This window comes from Pongo pygmaeus, chromosome 16 (genome assembly GCF_028885625.2).
Source record: "Pongo pygmaeus isolate AG05252 chromosome 16, NHGRI_mPonPyg2-v2.0_pri, whole genome shotgun sequence".
NCBI classification, from domain to species: domain Eukaryota; kingdom Metazoa; phylum Chordata; class Mammalia; order Primates; family Hominidae; genus Pongo; species Pongo pygmaeus.
In genome coordinates, this window is record NC_072389.2 from 71,371,178 (window position 1) to 71,388,505 (window position 17,328).

A 17,328-nucleotide genomic window follows, 5' to 3' on the forward strand; every position below is an offset into this window, starting at 1 on the left:
TCCAGTGCCAAGAGGGTGACATGCATCTCACCTGTTTGCAGCTCAGGCTCCAGCTTTTTGAAAAGCAGGCTGCCCAGCCTCTTCTTTCGTACCTCTGGGAGGTTCTTGATTTGGGGAACCCATCCCCAAGTCCTGGCCCTCTGTGGGGAGTAGGGTGCCAGAGCTGCTCCCCCTACCCTACCCCCAAAATGAACTCTGAGCTTCTCTAACAAGACAGTCTTATCTTTGAAGTCTTTCTCACATACATGAGGCCAACAAATTTACCCACAGAACTGCTAATACGATCAATCTAATCCATTAATTGGTTGACTTCTTAGCTGGATCAAGAGTAAGGCAAAGAGAGGGGCAGTGGACAGAAGAGGGGCTGGTGAAAAGAAAACATCTGGTTATATTTAATCTATGTTTAATGATTCTGCATAAGCAGTGTCTGTAATTTGTCACTTGCTGGAAAGCCAGTCATTAGAAAGTGTCAGTTCAATTTTTTACAAGGTTTGAGACTTAACCAGGGCAGTTGCCATTAATAGCAAACTCTATTAGATCTATATGTGGGAAATACTCATTAGGCCAGTGGGCGATAAATCAGACAACGCAGCATCTGAGAGTTACTCCTCAGGCTGCATGGGTCCTAATTTAGAGCTAGACTATCCGTATTGATGGCCTAGTCTCCTATGTTTAATAAGTAAACCTCGACATGTCAGGTTATGATTAAACCATCCTAGGAGGGCTGCAAGTAAATGAAACTGTCACATATGTTTCCCTGGGGCTCAAACTTCTCATGACCTCAAAGCATCATGTAGTAAACTTTCTACTCATACATATTAACAGCCCACACACTTGCAAAAATAGCCCAGCTCAGCAGTGATTATTCTTCCAAAAGAATGGGTTCCCCTGGGAGGTAGTGAGCTCTTAGTCAACAGAAGTATTTAAGCAGAGTCCAGATGAGATTTCTTGCATAGATGACCTTGAAGTTGCTTTTAGCCCTAAATTTAACTTATCCTAAGCTCTCTTCACTCCTTTCAGGTTAGAATGCAAGTTCTGTAACCTTGTGTTCAAACCTGTTCTGAAGGCCCCAGCCTAACTTCTGAGCCCCATTTCCCACCCCCAGCTACCATATCCATCAGCTGTTCCCTGTAGCATGCCCATGTCTCTGTGCTTTGCCCAAGCTGCTTCCTCTACACAGAATGCTTTTCTTCCTTTTCCACCTTTCAAGTTAAAGCCCAGCTGAAGTCCTGCATGGTCCATGGAGCCTTCCCCCAAATCCACACTGTCTTGTCCTAAGAAAGCCAGGGATGGCAATAGGCAATGATGTGTGGAGGCAGCTCCTACCTTCTCACCAGTTGTTCAATATTTGGGAATTTTGTGAATGATGTTAAACCACTGGTACCTTGAAATCAGCCATGGTAGGAATATTTATATTTTAAAAATCTGCAGATGTTACAGATCAGGGTTTTTCCCCCACAAAGAGCTGGTAGGGCAGAACACCAATGCAAATAAGCTTTATATCTCTTTTCAACTCCTGCTGAGTGGTAGCAGTTCTTGGAGTCAGTATTGTGAAGGATTCTGAGGTCAAGTCAGGAAAGCATGTGGGGAGGGATTAGGGATGGTGGCCTGAATATGATGGGGAGAAGGGCTTGGAAGTTGCCATCTCCAGCCAAAGCCAGAGCCAGCTCCTCTGCACTCCCACAGCATTCTCTACCTTTACCCTTGGCACTTGGCACAGAGCACATGGTGCCACTTCTGATGCAGATCTCTATGCTTGTTTCACTTTTCATCCCTTTAGCATGCATGTTGGAATCAGAATTTGTTTCTGCCACTTGCTAGCTGCGAAATCACAGACAAATCATTTCACTTCTCTGAGCCTGTTAACTGCATTAGGGCCTTGGTCTCATGCCATGTGGGGCTCAATTCTCATAAAGGCAGCCCAAGTCCTGAAGAGGGAAGGAGCTACCTCCACAGCGTATGATGAAAATCCCCAAGCCCTTCCTTCCCTGCCACTTTCCTCCCAGAACCTCTCACCTTCCCACTGGAGACAGTACCTTGGTTGCAGAGAGCTCCAGAGAATCCTGGGAGGCACTCACAGATGCCGCTGATGTGGTGGCAGGGCCCACTGCTGTGCACACAGAGGGGGCATGGCTGGGCGCAGCCGTGGCCATAGAACCCAGGGGGGCAGACTGAGGGTGAAGGGAAGATGGTGGTCAGCAGCCCAAGAGACCCCAGCCAGCCTAGCTACCCTTCCTGTTCCACACTTCTCAGAAACATGGGGAGACCTGCATCCTTCCCACATCTTGGAGGGCGCATCCCTTTCTGCAGAGAAGAGCTGTGGTGTGGCCCTGTTTCCACTGAGTAGCTGGGCTGGGCCCCAAACCTGGGGACAGAACTGCAGAGAGAGAGGAGACTAGAGGGAAGGAAGAGATGGGGGCTGATTCAAGAGCCCAGCCTCTCTCAGGCCATGGCTAGTTCCAACTGGAGAGGGCTAGGGAGGATGAGCCCTCTGAACTCTTCGGGGTCAGGGGATTAGCCTTACTTCTCTGGCATAAGGGTCCTCGGAAGCCAGGGGCACACTCGCAGCTCCCATCCTCTGGGGAGCAGGAGCCTCCATTCTCACAGCTGCAGGAGACAGAGCAGTTGGGGCCCCAGCGGCCAGGTGGACACGTGCTGTCACAGCGGATGCCTGTGGGCCAGAGGCAGACTCAGGTCAGTGGTAAGAGAGGTGAGGGTGAAGGGAAGGATGGAGGGAAGGGGGACAGTGCAGTATGAAGAGGTGGAGGCAAGCGTAGTGCATCCAGGAATGTAGAGGAGAAACCCGGCTGAGGCTTGGCTGGTCATGGAGGATTTTCAGGAAGAAGAAATGTCCAGAGTTCTAAAAGTCGAGGAGGAATTGACCAAGCAAATGAAATTATATGTACAAAGAGCAGGAGGCAGAAGAAAGAATCATGTCTTGAAAGAAATTACAAATAGCGAGTGTGGCTGAACCACAAAGTGCAAAATGGGGTACGGCAAGAGATGAGATTGTGGGAGTAAGAAGGGACCAGATCACAAGGGCCTCTTCTGTATGGCATCCAAGAACAGGACCGGGAGAAACCAACTATGGGCAAGTAAGTGCCAGCTGGGAGTGAGCCATATGCCCACACATGTTAGCCCAGGAGCCACTGGTGCTGCTGGGTCCCTGCCAACCCACCCAGGGAGGGGCTCAGAGAGTAGGTAGGATCTTTTCAGATTCTTCTGACCAGACTCCTCAGTGCAGTATGTGTATCATTCATGCACACATACAATAGAAACCAGTGCTTTGCAAAAATTACATTTACTGTCACTATGTATGATGGACTGTGATGTTTTCTCTGTACTATGATGTATTCGATTTCAGCTTTTAAAATGCTAGTTGTAACCCAACAATTTGATGTAATGACCCTCAGTTTGACAGAGGCTTACGGGGGAATGGATGGAATTTCTCAATAAGAAAAAGAAACAAAGTCTATATTATAGTCTTTTTGGGCTCAGGTAGAGGAAATGTGTGTTAGGTTCCCTACAGCCTGAAGGTGAAGAAGGAATTTTAAAAGGCCTGAGGCTGGATGCCCCAGCTCTGGGGTAGGTTTTCTTCCCAGGCAGAAAGGCTTCCAGTCTGACATATATTAGGGAAATGGAACATGTGAGCCCAGGAGATTGGCTTGGCTTCAGAAGGTGAATATCAGAGGCTCAGAGAGGGGCAGAATTAGCTGAAAAATCATGTCTGCCTTGTTATAAGGACAGTGATTGTGGGAAAGAGAAAGAAAGGAGAAAGACACTCATGCCCAGTGAACAGAGCCAGCCCTAGCAGCAGCAGGAGAGCGTGGGACCAATTTAGAGGCAGACTGGAATTGTACAAGCCCACCTGGGCTGGTGAGGAGAGGGGAGGGAGGGTGGAACCACCGGAGAGGGGAGAGGGAGGGGGATGCAACAGGCTTTACTCATCCTCCTGTTCCTCAGTCTAGCCCACCATCTGTGCTCCCTCCCTGTAATGTCTCAGTTTTGCAGCAGGGTAGAGGCTTCAGATGCCACTCTCTGGGAAATGGTTGTGGGTGGGTAGGTGGGGTGTGGGTTGGGTGGCGGGGGGGGGGGGGGGCAAGTGGTTTCCTCCCCAGAGAATGGGATCTGGCAGCCATATTTGCCATATTTTACCCATTGACGGGGGTCTCTCCCAGTGGTGGTTCAGGTGCCCAAGAGGTGAACCCTGGACAGGCATCATAGATTGACTAGAGGGAGCTTGGGAAAGTGGAAACCATAAAACTGTTCAAGGTTTTGGATCCATCTTCAAGTTTCTCCTTTTCCTGGGCATAACAAAAGCTGTGATCTGCCATAAGGCTTTTTTTTTTTTTTTTTTTTTTGGAGACAGGGTCTCACTGTGTCACCCAGGTGGGAGTGCAGTGGTGTGATCTCGGCTCATGGCAACCTCTGCATCCCGGGTTCAAGCAATTCTGCCTCAGCCTCCCGAGTAGCTGGGATTACAGGTATGAGCCACCACCACAGCTGGCTAACTTTTGTATTTTTAGTAGAGATGGGGTTCCTCCATGTTGGCCAGGCTGGTCTTAAACTCCTGGTCTCAAGTGATCCGCCCACCTCAGCCTCCCAAAGTGCTGGGATTACAGTTGTGAGCCACTACGCTGGCCTAGGATTTCTTTTGCCTATGGTTGTTGGAAACCCAGGATTCAGACCACAGGCCTAGGAACAAAGCTGTTCCTTGCACTGAGGTGGAGCTTTACTGCCCACAGGGCCTCCAATTCCACTGCACACCAAGCACTCTTTGCCAGCTGACCAAGGCACGTGTGTCACACGTAGACACTGCTCTTTCCTAAAACTATAGGTATTACTGTGTTCATAAAACACAGTGTATGTGAAAGCACCACTGAATTCGTGGCAGCTGGTTGCTATTGTGTTTATCCCAGCCAATGGCTATTAAAAGTATAGCTACTCTCATTGTGGAATCCTTAGTGTTTTCATGTCAAAAGGGGTCCTCATTTATGGAGATGGAGAACCATGAGTGTACCATGTTTATTCTCAGACTGAAGGTGGCCGCAAAGTCCCACTGGGTTCTAGGACTTGGCAGTTATTATATTCTGGGCCTGTTTCTGTGGGAGTGGCGCTCCTGTTTGTGGTTCTTATATGTCCCAAGACCTTCTTGGAGCTTAAGACGTGGGATCTAAGTGGAAAGAAGGGTCAAGGATTTCCCCATATGGAATGTCCAGTTCCAGAAGCGACTTACTGATATGATCAAAGGGGCTGGCCTTGGCCTTGTGGGAGGCTCCCAGCTATAGTTTCTGAAGAAGCAGCTTCAGTTACCTTCCTGGGCCCCAGTTTTCCCAGCAGTTGGATAGGGATAGTCCCCCTCAGAGGTCCTTTCCTTTCTTACTCTAGGGAATCCCCTTGCTTTATTTTTCAGGACTCTTCCCCACCCCCACATCTATATTGGTGGGTAAACCTAGGCTAGGAATCCATACATGTTGATCTCTAGTTCATGCAATGAAGCCAGTAGCCACTCAGCAGCCCATATCCTTCAGGGTCTGTTTAGGGCCCTCCTTCTCCAGGAAGCCTTCTTGGATTTCTGCCCAGGGAGACAAGCATCTCTTTGATAATCAGAAGCATACAGCTTTGTCTCTACCTGTTACTTGAAAGCTTCATACACGAGTCCTGTCTCCCCTGCCAGCAATTTGAAGACAGGTACCATGGCTTACTGACACTTCTGACTTTGCTTACCTAGGTGCTCCTCATGGACAGGATGCCATCTTGGTCATTTTTGCATCTTTGGTGCCCAGCACAGTGTTTGGCACACAGTAGGTACTCAGAAACTGTTGCTTTTTACCATTTACTGCTGAGTCTGGCATGGTGCTGGGCACAAGGTAGCTGCCAATATAAAGGCTTGGTAATTGCTTGAGTCAATAAATGCTAGTTTATTGAATAAATGGTTCCCCCTTAAGATACAATCCTGAGTCTCTCATCCTATTGGCCATAATGTCCTGAGACCCCAGACAACTCCTTTTACTTACCTGTGGCATGAGAAGGTTGGTGGAGATAATCTTTAAAGCCTCCACCACTTTAAGGGGAAAAATCATGAATGGTTACAGGCCAACTTCTTCCAGTTTATTTCAGTAAACATTTAATAAGCACATATTATGTGCAGGGCAAGATGAATAAGACAAAATGCCAGTTGTCAGTAAGCCTATGGCTTATGAGGGTTAAGGCGAGACACATGCACAGCTCAGGGCAGCCCCAAACCTGTGCCGAGCCAAGGAATGAGCAGTGTGCCAGGGACTGGGAAGTTAGGCACGGATTTTTCTTGAGGCAGAGGTGAGTGGGGAGGGCTCAGTGGGAGGCCCATCTCTGTCCCTCATTGGCCCCCTTCTGCATGACAAACCTCAGGACATCAATCACTTCTTTGAAAAGACTTCAGGACCACATTTGGGGAAATTAGGTTTAGAACAGCAGAGGCCTTGCTGAAAGGTTGTTCACCAAAGACAATTTTTAAGCACTAGATGTCGTTAAAATCTTAATCGGCTCACTCAAAATTAAGGCAATGAAAAATTAAAGTTGATTTCCACTTGGCTCCTGCTGAGATTCTAGGGTGCCAGTGACCAGGGTAGAGCCTTATTCTTTACTGAGGGGCAGGAGCCAGCAGGGCAGGGGAAGCCAGGCTGGAGATACTGCAGAGGAAGCAATGTCCCTGGCTCTTGGCTGCTTAGAAACTTTCTGGTTATGAACACAGGCTGTGCAGCAACCTGGTGTTAATTATTTATCTGAGAACCTATACTGCCAGAAATGACTATATTTCTTTCTCTTTGCTGCTCATCACCTCGGGACTGGCTAGTAGGTTCACTCCTGAAATGCTTATTAAGCACTTCCTGTATTCATGGCCTGCTTTTATTGAGCACTTACTATGTGCCAGGCACTGTTAGCCCTTTATAGGTAGTAACCCATTTAAGCTTCAAAACAACCCTGTAGTTGCAAGGATAATTATCTGTATTTTATGGATGGAGAGTTCAGGCCCTGAAAGGTTAAACGACATGCCCAAGGTCATAAACCCCAGCAGTCTGGCTCCAGAGCTGGGTTCTTAACTACCGTGTTATCCATATCTCAGTGTGTGGCAGGCAGTGGATACGATGGTGAATAAGGCAGATGCCTCCATAGAGCTGATGGCCACATTAGGGAGGCAGATAATAAACAGTTACCATAGTTGTCATTGAACTCTGATTTAAGTACCACAATAGGAAAAGTGTAGAGTAGAAGAATTAATAAAGGGGATGCTTTTATCTTGGTCAGGTTGGGGGTGGGTATTGTAGCAGGGGAAGTGCCTTCCCAGAGGAAGAAAGCTTTACATTGAAATCTGGTAGACAAGGAGTTATCAGGTGAAAAGGGGAAGGAATGATCCAGGCAGAGGGAATGGCATGTACAAAGGCCTGGAGTCAGGAAGGTGGTTGGCTTCCTGAAGAAGTAGACTGTGGCCCTGGTGGCTGGAATGTAGTGAGCCACAAAGTGAACAGAGTGAGGTGGAGGAGTCAGGCAGAGCCAGATCCCGTGGGCCCTGGGCCATGGTAAGGATTTAAAATTTTATGTAAGAGTCGTGGGAAGCCATTGAGGCATTCTGAACAGGGACTGAAATGGCAGATCTGGGTTTGAAAAGTTGACTCTGGCCACCAGGTGCAGAATGAATGCAGCTGGGCAAGAGCGGAGGCCAAGGCAGTGCCAGATGCGGGATGGTGCCCAGCAGACTGTGTGGTGGCAGTGGGATGGAGAGAAGTAGATGGATTCACCTCGTATTTAGGAGGCAGGCTGACAGGATAGATATAAGGACCAGGATTCTGAGACTGGACTAAGGAGAAAGGCCCTTGTCCCCTTCTCCATCATATTCCCTAGATTGAGCACTTACACCCACCATATGTCAGCTTTTGACCTACTGGAGTGACCCCAGCGCCTTGGACAGAGCTTATACCTAATAGATGTTCAATAAATACTTACTTGAATTAAATGGAATGGAGAACTGGAACCCAGAGCAGATAAAGGGAAAGATGCATACTCAGGGATCAAGAAGAGAGGTACTGAAGAAGAAAGAACGGTCAAGAGAAGTAGAATACCAAGAACCCAGTTTCACAGTACCTGGGTGGTGGCACAGCAAGGGAAGGTTACCTGTCCATCCAGCCAGGCAGCAGCAGTGGCCTGTGACGGGGTCACATCCATCAGCATGGCTGCAGTTACAGTGTTCACTGCAGTTCAGCCCAAATGTGCCATCCTGTGGAGAAGACAGGGAGAGAAAAATGATCAGACCCAAACTTCCAGAGGTTTGTGTACTTCTGTGGATCTTTTCTTTAATTTTTACTTTTGGAGGGTCCAGTGAGATGTACTGGATCTTGATGACAAAACTGAGCCAGAACCCCACAGGGATGCAGGGAGACTGGGGCTGGGGCACAATGGGGACACGTTTTGTAAGTGGGGATCAACACAGCCATGAAGACACTCTGAAGAATTATTTGGCTGCATTAACAGGAGTATGAGGTTGGGAGGGAGGTGATACTCCTGCTCTGCTTTTCAGTGGTCAAGCTCAAAGGCCTGTAATGATCATTAACTAAAATTGTAAACGAAGGTGCACTTTGCAAATTGTTAACACATTGATCACCTGTGAGGAATGACTATGATTTATTCTTTGTTGCTGGGGAAGAAGGTAATCACCAATTCTTACATGCTTATCAGGTATCAAGAGCCTCATATACCTAAATTTTCTTAATCCTCACAGCAATTCCATGATATGATTCCATTATATTCCCACTTTAAAGATGAGAATCAAGGTTAGAGAGGTGAAGTAACATGCTCAAGGTAACAAAGGTTGTGACAAAGCCAAGATTTGAACCCAGGATTGCAGGACTCCAAATTGCTCATTAAGGACTGCATTGCTCATCCAGCAATATAATATCAGTGAGTTTAACTTATTTGTATCTCAGACCTATAAGATCCAGTAATTAAGTCTGAGTGGCTATTATTGAACAGTGCTTGCTTTAGTCACCACACACTCTGATCATAAAAGTACAGACTGTTGGAACCAGAAGGAAGCTTAGACATTATCTACCAATGAATGACAACTCTCATGGATTAGTAAGGGCTGTCTTGTAGCATTGGGTTGTGAAGGAATCTGAAGCTGCATTTGAGCTCGAGTGCCAGAGTCAATAATGTTTACCAAGAGCAGCACGGGAAAAGTGATGCCATGTCACCACATCTGCCAAGTATTTGCCATTTTATAGACAAGAGGGATGAGGGCCAAAGTAGTAAAATAGCCACGGAGAGGTTAGGACTAGGACTGTGACCTAAATCCAAGTGTCCCATCACCTAGCTTAGTGCTCTTCTCTGTGCACTCTTGTGGACAAACTAACACCAGGGAAAGGGCGTGAGGGGATGCTGAGCCCAACCTGTCCCTCCCCACCCTGGCACTCACCGGGCAAGGCAGCTCACAGGTGTCTCCCAGCCAGCCAGGGGTGCAGGAGCAGGAGCCGTCTATGGGGCTGCAGGCTGCCCCATTGGCACAGGTGCAGCTCTCGTTGCAGTTCAGGCCCCACGTCCCACTGGGACATGGCAGGGTGCAGTCCAGGCCCTGCCACCCTGAGGGGAGGGAAAGGGACTGTCACTTCTCCATCCAGGTCCAGTGTGTCTTTTTGCCCACTCCCCCCAGCTCTGCACACAGCATCCCACCCAAACCACTGAGAGCTGGGTTAGAACACACATTCCACACACAGTTCAGAAATACAACAGAGCTGTTAGGAGAGCTGGGGCTAGAACCCAGGTCTCCTGCCTCCGGGTGCTCACTGTTTGTGCTGCAGGCAGATGATCCTACCTGGAACAGGCACCAGCTCGGGTGGGGAGTGCTGTCTCTGCCCAGGGTGGAGTCTGGCAGCTTATCTCAGGGCCCTCTGTTTGAGGGATGGCTGATTCTCCATTCTTAGGCTGGTCACTGGCCTCTTTGCCTACCACACCATTTCTTCCCTTCCCTGTTCGTGGTGGGGGCTGACCCCTGCAGGCTGCACATCCCAGGCTCCCCCTCAGCTGGCTCCCAGCTGGGCTGCCTGTGGGAGACCTGCCCACAGACTGGAGAGCGGGAGCAGGAGAGACAGGTGTGTCCTCTCCCTCTTTCTCTGCCTGGGGCCTCAGGTGGTGGTGCAGCCCCTCTCTCCATGTCCCAGCTCTCACCAGGTGGCTCTCACTCCCAGGCTCTGGGAATTCTTTCTTTTGTCCCTCCAACCCTAGGAGTGATAACAGCTTCTCCCGCAGATGTTAATGTGTCTGGGTTGCACACTTTCCCTGTGTGCTCTTCAGCTCTTCGAACAACATTGCAATGAATCCCCTCATTACATTCCTGCCATTGAAATTCCTGGCATGGATTTTCTTGCCTGGAACCCAACCAGTATAGGCTCCCTGATCTTGCATGTGGGTGGGGTTGGGGCAGCCCTACCTGAGACCCCTCAGCTGGCAGCACCACCTGGGGAGTGTGCTCATATGTGGGGGATGGGCTTGGGGGAGAGGGCACATTACCTTCCTTGCAGGTACAGGAGCCATCTACTGGGGAGCAGGTGCCACCATTGTTACAGCTACAGATGGACGAGCAGTTGGGGCCGTAGGTCCCTGCTGCACAGGAAATGGCACAGACCTCTCCCTGGAAAGGGAGGGGGTGAACTTTGGATCAAAGGTTGCTCCACGTTGGATGGCTGTGGTAGGCAGGATAATGACCCCTGCTGCCCCCAACATGTCCATGTCCTAATCCCTGGGATCTGTGAATACGTTACCTTACATGGCAAAAAGGGACTTTGCAGGTGTGATTAAGGACCTGGAGATGGGGAGAATGTCAGGGGTTCAGGGGTTATCCAGGTGGGCTCAATATAATCACGAGTCCTTAAGAGTAAAAGATGACCAAAGAAGGTAGGTCAGAGAGATACATCATGAGGAGCCCTCCACCCGCTTGTGCTGACTTTGAAGATGGAGGAAGGGGCCACGAGCTGAGGAATGCAGTGGCCTCTAGAATCTGGGATCAACAGCTCTTTTACAGCTACCAAGAAAATGAGGGCCTCAGTCCTGCAACCAGAGGAACTGAATTCTGTCCACACTGTGAGTGAGCAGGAAATAGACCCCCTCCTAAAGCTTCCAGGAAGGAACATGGCCTGCCGGCACCTTGGCTTCAGCCTCATGAAACCCATGCCAGACTTCTGACCTTCAGGACTGTCAGATAATAAATTTGTGCTGTTTGAAGCCACTAAATTGTGATTTTTTACAGCAGCAATGGAAAACTAATATAACCCTTCTCAGTTATTGGAGGGGTCAGGCCTCCAGACCACAACTCTAGGGTGGGTAAAGCCACCAGGGACCTTGACTCCAAAGTCTGTATTAGGTCGAAGCAGCACCAAGTCTAACCCGTTGTCTCCCAATCTTATTTCTCACCCATAACCCCATGACACGAGTAGTAATATCCTATCTGCATTTGCCTGAGCCTCAGAGAAGTTAAATGTAAATGATAGCTAATGCATATTGAGTCCTTTCTCAATATCATGTACCACACACACTGTCTCATTTAATTGTCACAGCACTCACAGGAGATAGAAGCTACTGCCTCAGGATTATTCTCACCTAACAGATAACTGCATGGAGAAGTTACTTAACTCTGCCAAGGTCACCGAACTAAACCCAGTTGCTCCTTGTTGGAACCCAGGCTGGCTGCTTAACCATTACATTACTGGGGATCCTAAACTGGCTACCCTGGAAAACATTCTGAGATAGAGATTAGTGAGCTCTTGAGAATAATCCCGATAAGGGATAAGGGAGGCGGTCGAGGCTGAGGAAAAGTTGAACCAAGGCACAGTTACAGTAACTTCTGCTGATCTGGCAGGAAGCTCTGAAGCTGAGATGACCCCTGGAGTTGTCCCACATGGGGGAAAGAGAGGGAGATCCTTTATGCCTCCATCAATCACTGGCCATCCACTGGGATGGGGGAAGGGGCCATGACTCTCTCCTCAGGTGAGTTGGCTGACTTGGAGGGCGATGTCTATAGAGGGCCTCACCTGGGAGCCACTAACTTTCTGGCAGCTGGGGAAGAATGAGTGCTTCTGTCCTGAAGGGTGAATCTGGGTGTCCACTCTAGTGGTAAGTGGGTACGCTGTTAGCTCCAGTAAGGAATTTGGACAAGGGGCAAGTTACAGGGTAGGGAGACCAGGAATGGAGGCTTCAGAGGCCTTGAGGGGTGGGAGCATTTAATCAGAGAAGAGTGGGATAAAGGGGATCCAGGTGGGAAGAGGGTTGCGGACAAGAGTGCAGAGGAGTATGAGCTGGGAAAGCTCTAGGGGTGGCTGAAGGGAGGAGTGAAGGAGATAGGTAAAAGGGAGGCTGGGAGTCTAGAATGCCAGGGGAGGGAGTTCGGGCTTTCTTCCCTGAGTCCCCCAGGACATGCTTCCCCACTTAGGAACCTACTGTGGGGCTGTCTATGCTGGAGCAAGTGGTCACTGGATGTTGAATTCCCACCTCCAGCCCCTAGGGAGTGTCTCCAGCCAGCGTCTCAGGCCTTACACCTAAGCTTTCCGTGGGAATCCTGATAATAAATTTGTCTAGGCTGGGAGACCAGAGCTTGTCTGGGCCGCACTAGCTGTGTGACACCGGATATGTACTGCCCGTCTCTGAGTCTCAGTTCCCGCATCTCTGAAATGACAGGCTTGGCATAAAGGAGCTCCCTTCTCAACTCTAAGGGTCCAGGCATCTGGCTTCACTCCCATGTGGGCCACAGAGAGAACCGAGGGTGCGGGTCTTTGCCACGGAGAGGCTCCTCTCCAGCCCTTTTCTGCTTCTGTCTCGCCCTTGGGGGCAGGGAGTGTGGAGTCCTTCCCCGAAGGCCCCACGGTTCCTGCTCTTTCCCCCACCAGTCCCCAGCAGGCCTGACCAGCTGGAGTCTGTTAGCTTTCCCATTACCCAGAAAACTCCAATTTCTCCAAGATGATAAATAGCACATATGAATCTGACCTCTGAGGGCCTTGGCCTGGGTGCAGACTGTGGGCACAGCGTGTGCCTTTCTCTGCATGAATCTGCTATCAGAGAGAAGGGGTTTCTCTCCCAGCGTCCTCATTAGTGTCCCCAACCCTGATCTCCCTGCAAGGCCTCAGGTTGCCTGTGAGCCCTGTTGCAGGTCTGCTGATGGGGCTCAGAGAGGCCTCCTGCCCTGGCCGTGATCCATGGGACAGGATGCAGGGAGCCAAGCTCGACACATCTGCTCCCCACAATGCTGTGTCAGTTTCCTCCCAGAGAAGCCTATGCCTGGTCTTTGCGACAGTCCTGGGAGGCCACCGGGCTGAGATGGCTTTCTGCTTCCCAGAGAAGAAAAGGGAGACTCAGAGAGGGGCAGTGGTTTATCCAGGACCCCTGGTGTGTTAGTGCCAGTGAAGGTTAAGGAGAAACAACCAGATCTTCCATCCTGAAAGGCAGCAGGGGTGAGGGATCAGAGGGTGGACTCTGGTACCATCCTGCTTCCACAGCTTATTCACCGTGTGACCATAGGCAATTTACTAAATCCCCTGAGCCTCAGTTCCCACATCTGTTAAATGGGAATTAAAATGTCCCCTTCTCATAGGATTAAGAGGATTAAATTAGTTATTATTTGTTTAGCAGTTAGAATAGTGCCTGATGGGTAGAAAGCACTATACAAGCTATTAGTGCAAAGATACAGCATCTCTTAGGGAAAGAATACCTTGTTTACCTTTTTATCACCGTGTCTGGGCTGGCTCCCCGTTCCCCCTCACAGCTGACACAGGCTGGAACATTTATCACCACACACTACAGGTATGGTCTTGGAGGACGGAATGACCACTCCCTGAGGGCCACTGTTCCAAACACTTTGCATTTGTCAGTTCCTCTGATATTGTGAAATATATATTAGGTCTTCATCCAGTTTCCTGCCAAGCAACTCCTGGAATCCTTAGAATCTCCAAAGTGAGGTTTTTTTCTTTTGAGTCAGAGTTTCATTGTTGTTGCCCAGGCTGGAGTGCAGTGGCACGATCTTGGCTCACCGCAACCTCCACCTCCACCTCCCGGGTTCAAGCGATTCTCCTGCCTCAGCCTCCCGGTAGCTGGGATTACAGGCATATGCCACCAAACCCAGATAATTTTTGTATTTTTAGTAGAGATGGGGTTTCTCCATGTTGGTCAGGCTGGTCTTGAACTCCTGACCTCAGGTGATCCACCCACCTCAGCCTCCCAAAGTGCTGGGATTACAGGTGTGAGCCACTGCACCTGGCCAAAAGTGAGGTCGTTTTCTATGCTAATGACTGATGGCTGCTTCAGGATGGGGGCTGGTCACCAGAAAGACCAAGGCAGGATTAGAAAGTTGGGACTTACAGCCCCACCCGCTGAAGGGGGAAGGTATAAGGAAGAGGGGCTGAAGTTTAAGTTGATCACCAAAGGCCAGCAATGTAATCAATGATTCCCATGTAACGAAGTCTCCATAAAAACCCTAAAGGACAGGGTTTGGAAAACTTCTAGATAGCTGAACATATGGAGGTTCTGGGAAGATTGTGCACCTGGAGAGGGCATGGAAGCTCCATACCCCTTCCCACATGTCTTGCCCTCTGCATCTTTTCATCCATATCCTTTGTAATATACTTTATAATAAACTGGTAAATGTGTTTCCCTGAATTCTGTGAACCTCTCTAGCAAGTTAATTGAACCCAAGGAGGGAGTTGCAGGAACCCCGATTTATAGCCCATCAGTTAGAAGCATAGGCAAGGCCGGGAGCGATGGTTCACGCCTGTAATCCCAGTACTTTGGGAGGTTGAGGCAGGCGGATCACGATGTCAGGAGATTGAGACCATCCTGGCCAACATGGTGAAACCCTGTCTCTACTAAAATACAAAAAAATTAGCTGGGCGTGGTGGTGCGCACCTGTAGTCCCAGCTACTTGGGAGGCTGAGGCAGGGGAATTGCTTGAACCCGGGAGGTGGAGATTGCAGTGAGCCGAGGTCACACCACTGCACTCCAGCCTGGGCGACAGAGCGAGACTCCATCTCAAGAAAAAAAAAAAAAAAAAAAAAGACAGGCAAAACAGCCTGGAGCTTTTGACTGGCATCTGAAGGCAGGAGGGTGAGCAGTGTTGGGGCCTGAGCCCTCCACCTGTGGGATCTGACGCTATCTCCAGATAGATAGTGTCAGAATTGAATTGAAGGGCACCCAGCTGATGTCTGCTGCAGAATTGATTGATTGCTTGCTGCTGGGGATAAATCCCCACACATCTGGTCACAGAAGTCTTCTGTGTTGATTGTTGTTGAGTGGGAGAAGAGAAGAAACTCTTTGTGTTTTTTTTCCAGTCAGCTCCTAATAGCAAAAAGTCCAAATGGGAATCAGACAGTTTCTAAAGTGCACAGCTCTGCCCTGAAGGAATGTAACCTTGGCACAGCTAACTTCGAGCACTCTGCTCTTCCACCTCACTGTCCCGGCCCCCTGGCCTCAGTACCAATGCATACCGGGTTCTAACACCTCAACAAGCACAAGTATTACACTAACTGTTAAAGTTTTTTTTGTCAAATTCCCTAACTTCTAGCCTCTGATCTGAGGGTGAGGCCTGGTGTATAATTGACTGGCCAGTCTCTGGTGATTGATGTTCATAGCAAGCCAATCATGAGCCTATCTCAGATTAGACTATCAGCTCTGCCCACCCCGGCGTATCCCCTGGCCCAAGGTGTAGTGATACCTTTTTGATTTGAGGGACCACTAACAAACAAGCCTTAATCATGATGGTCTGTCTGGGACCCAAGTCTACATGGGTTAGCATTGATGTCTACACGTGCTCAGGCAGTCAGTGTATACATCTGCGTGTTTCTGTGGGTGTTTGCCTTGGGTATGTCTGCGTACATTTTCTCCTAGGTGTCTTCCCTGACACTCCTTTCCAGCCCTGGTGGGAATTGGGTGCATACATAGCAACCATCATCCTAGCACCGGAGGGTTGTGGTTGGCTCAGTGCCTCCCTCCACCTCAGGCCTGTGAGCTCCGTGGGGATGGATCTGATTGCATTCATGTCTAGATTCTCAGAGCTTGGGCCCCTGCTGGTACATAATGGATCCTCGATAAATGTTTAATTGAAATGAGATGTTTGTGTGTACATGCTGGCTTCTACTGTGGACAGGAGCAGAAGGACTGGGCACTTTCCATATGCTTTCTCTTGTATGCCAGGCAATTCAGCAAATGTTTGCTGAGTAAGGGCCAACTCTGAGCTAGCCATGTTGCAGGCTCCAAGGGCACAGAAGAGACTGGGACCCAGTCTCTGGCCTTGGGCGTCTCCCAGGCAGTACCCACACAGGTATACTCATGTCTACATCCAGGTATGTTTCTTTGTCCACTTATTTACTCTCTGCCTCTCCCAGAGAGACTAGAAGCTTCATGAGAAGAGGGGCCTTACCTGTCTGGGTTCCCCAGTACCTGGCAGAGTATGGGAATTTTGTAAATAATATGTGAGTGAGGGGCCCTGGTAGGCTGGGTTCTGTGGTTCTCATCACACACAGGAAACAGAATATTGTCTAGTCTAAGGATGGGCCCCACACTAACACACTGACTCTGAGCCTCCATGGGGCTCTTGTGAGAAAGGAAAGCCAGGAGATCTGGTCTATGCTTCCATGCCTCATCCCATCACCCCCTGCCCAACTCTGCCTACCAGGGAGTGAGAAGCACAGGCAAAAATTATCCAGTTGGCCTCTAGAGCATCCACTCTGGGAGACAAGACCTTCTGAGCTGAACAGACATTAGAGATGATCAAATCCACTACGAGCCAAAGTGGGCCCACAAGGCAGAGCTGAGACTTGCAGGCCACTGCTCCCAGGGAACTGGCTGCAAGGGTTGTGCTGTCTACACCTGCCTCCTCCAGCCTAGAGCCTGACCCAAACCAGCCCTCAGTTCATGTCAGTTGATCTTGTCACACACTGGAGAAAAGGCCAGGATGAGAGCCAGGGTTGTGAGCTGGGGAGTTTGCATTTGGCATGTCATGTGCTTTGCTTAGCCTAGCAACTCTGCCCACTCCCCCAGTGAGGCCTGTCCCCTAAGGTCCTTTATTGAGGTTGTTCCCCTAAAATCACCATCCGGAATTCCTGCTGGAAGTAGTCTATCTTCTCTTCCAATAGACTCATGTTAATGCAAGATAACGTACAGGCCTTGGTTTCTTTATCAATCATCTGAGGCTATTGAAACCAGTCTCCCCAACTTTTCACCACTAAGGACCCTTTTTAGTATTCTCCCCCTACAAAGCCCTCTCCATTTGAAAGACATTGCAGTCACTCTGGGCTGGTGTCCAAGGCCAGTCATATATTG

The 17,328-nt window shown here is 49.4% G+C and overlaps 1 protein-coding gene across 2 annotated transcripts in view; it reads right to left on the reverse strand.

The window, feature by feature from the left end:
* Positions 1-17,328, reverse strand: part of MEGF11 (multiple EGF like domains 11) — a 284,797-nt gene that overhangs the window by 23,093 nt on the left and 244,376 nt on the right. For both annotated transcript variants that reach the window (XM_063652702.1, XM_063652703.1), the window contains 5 exons: positions 10,540-10,660; positions 9,449-9,612; positions 8,152-8,254; positions 2,525-2,671; positions 2,037-2,171 (listed from right to left, as the gene is read on the reverse strand). In XM_063652702.1, the coding sequence (XP_063508772.1) occupies positions 2,037-2,171; positions 2,525-2,671; positions 8,152-8,254; positions 9,449-9,612; positions 10,540-10,660 (670 nt within the window). The remainder of the gene's footprint in view (positions 1-2,036; positions 2,172-2,524; positions 2,672-8,151; positions 8,255-9,448; positions 9,613-10,539; positions 10,661-17,328) is intronic.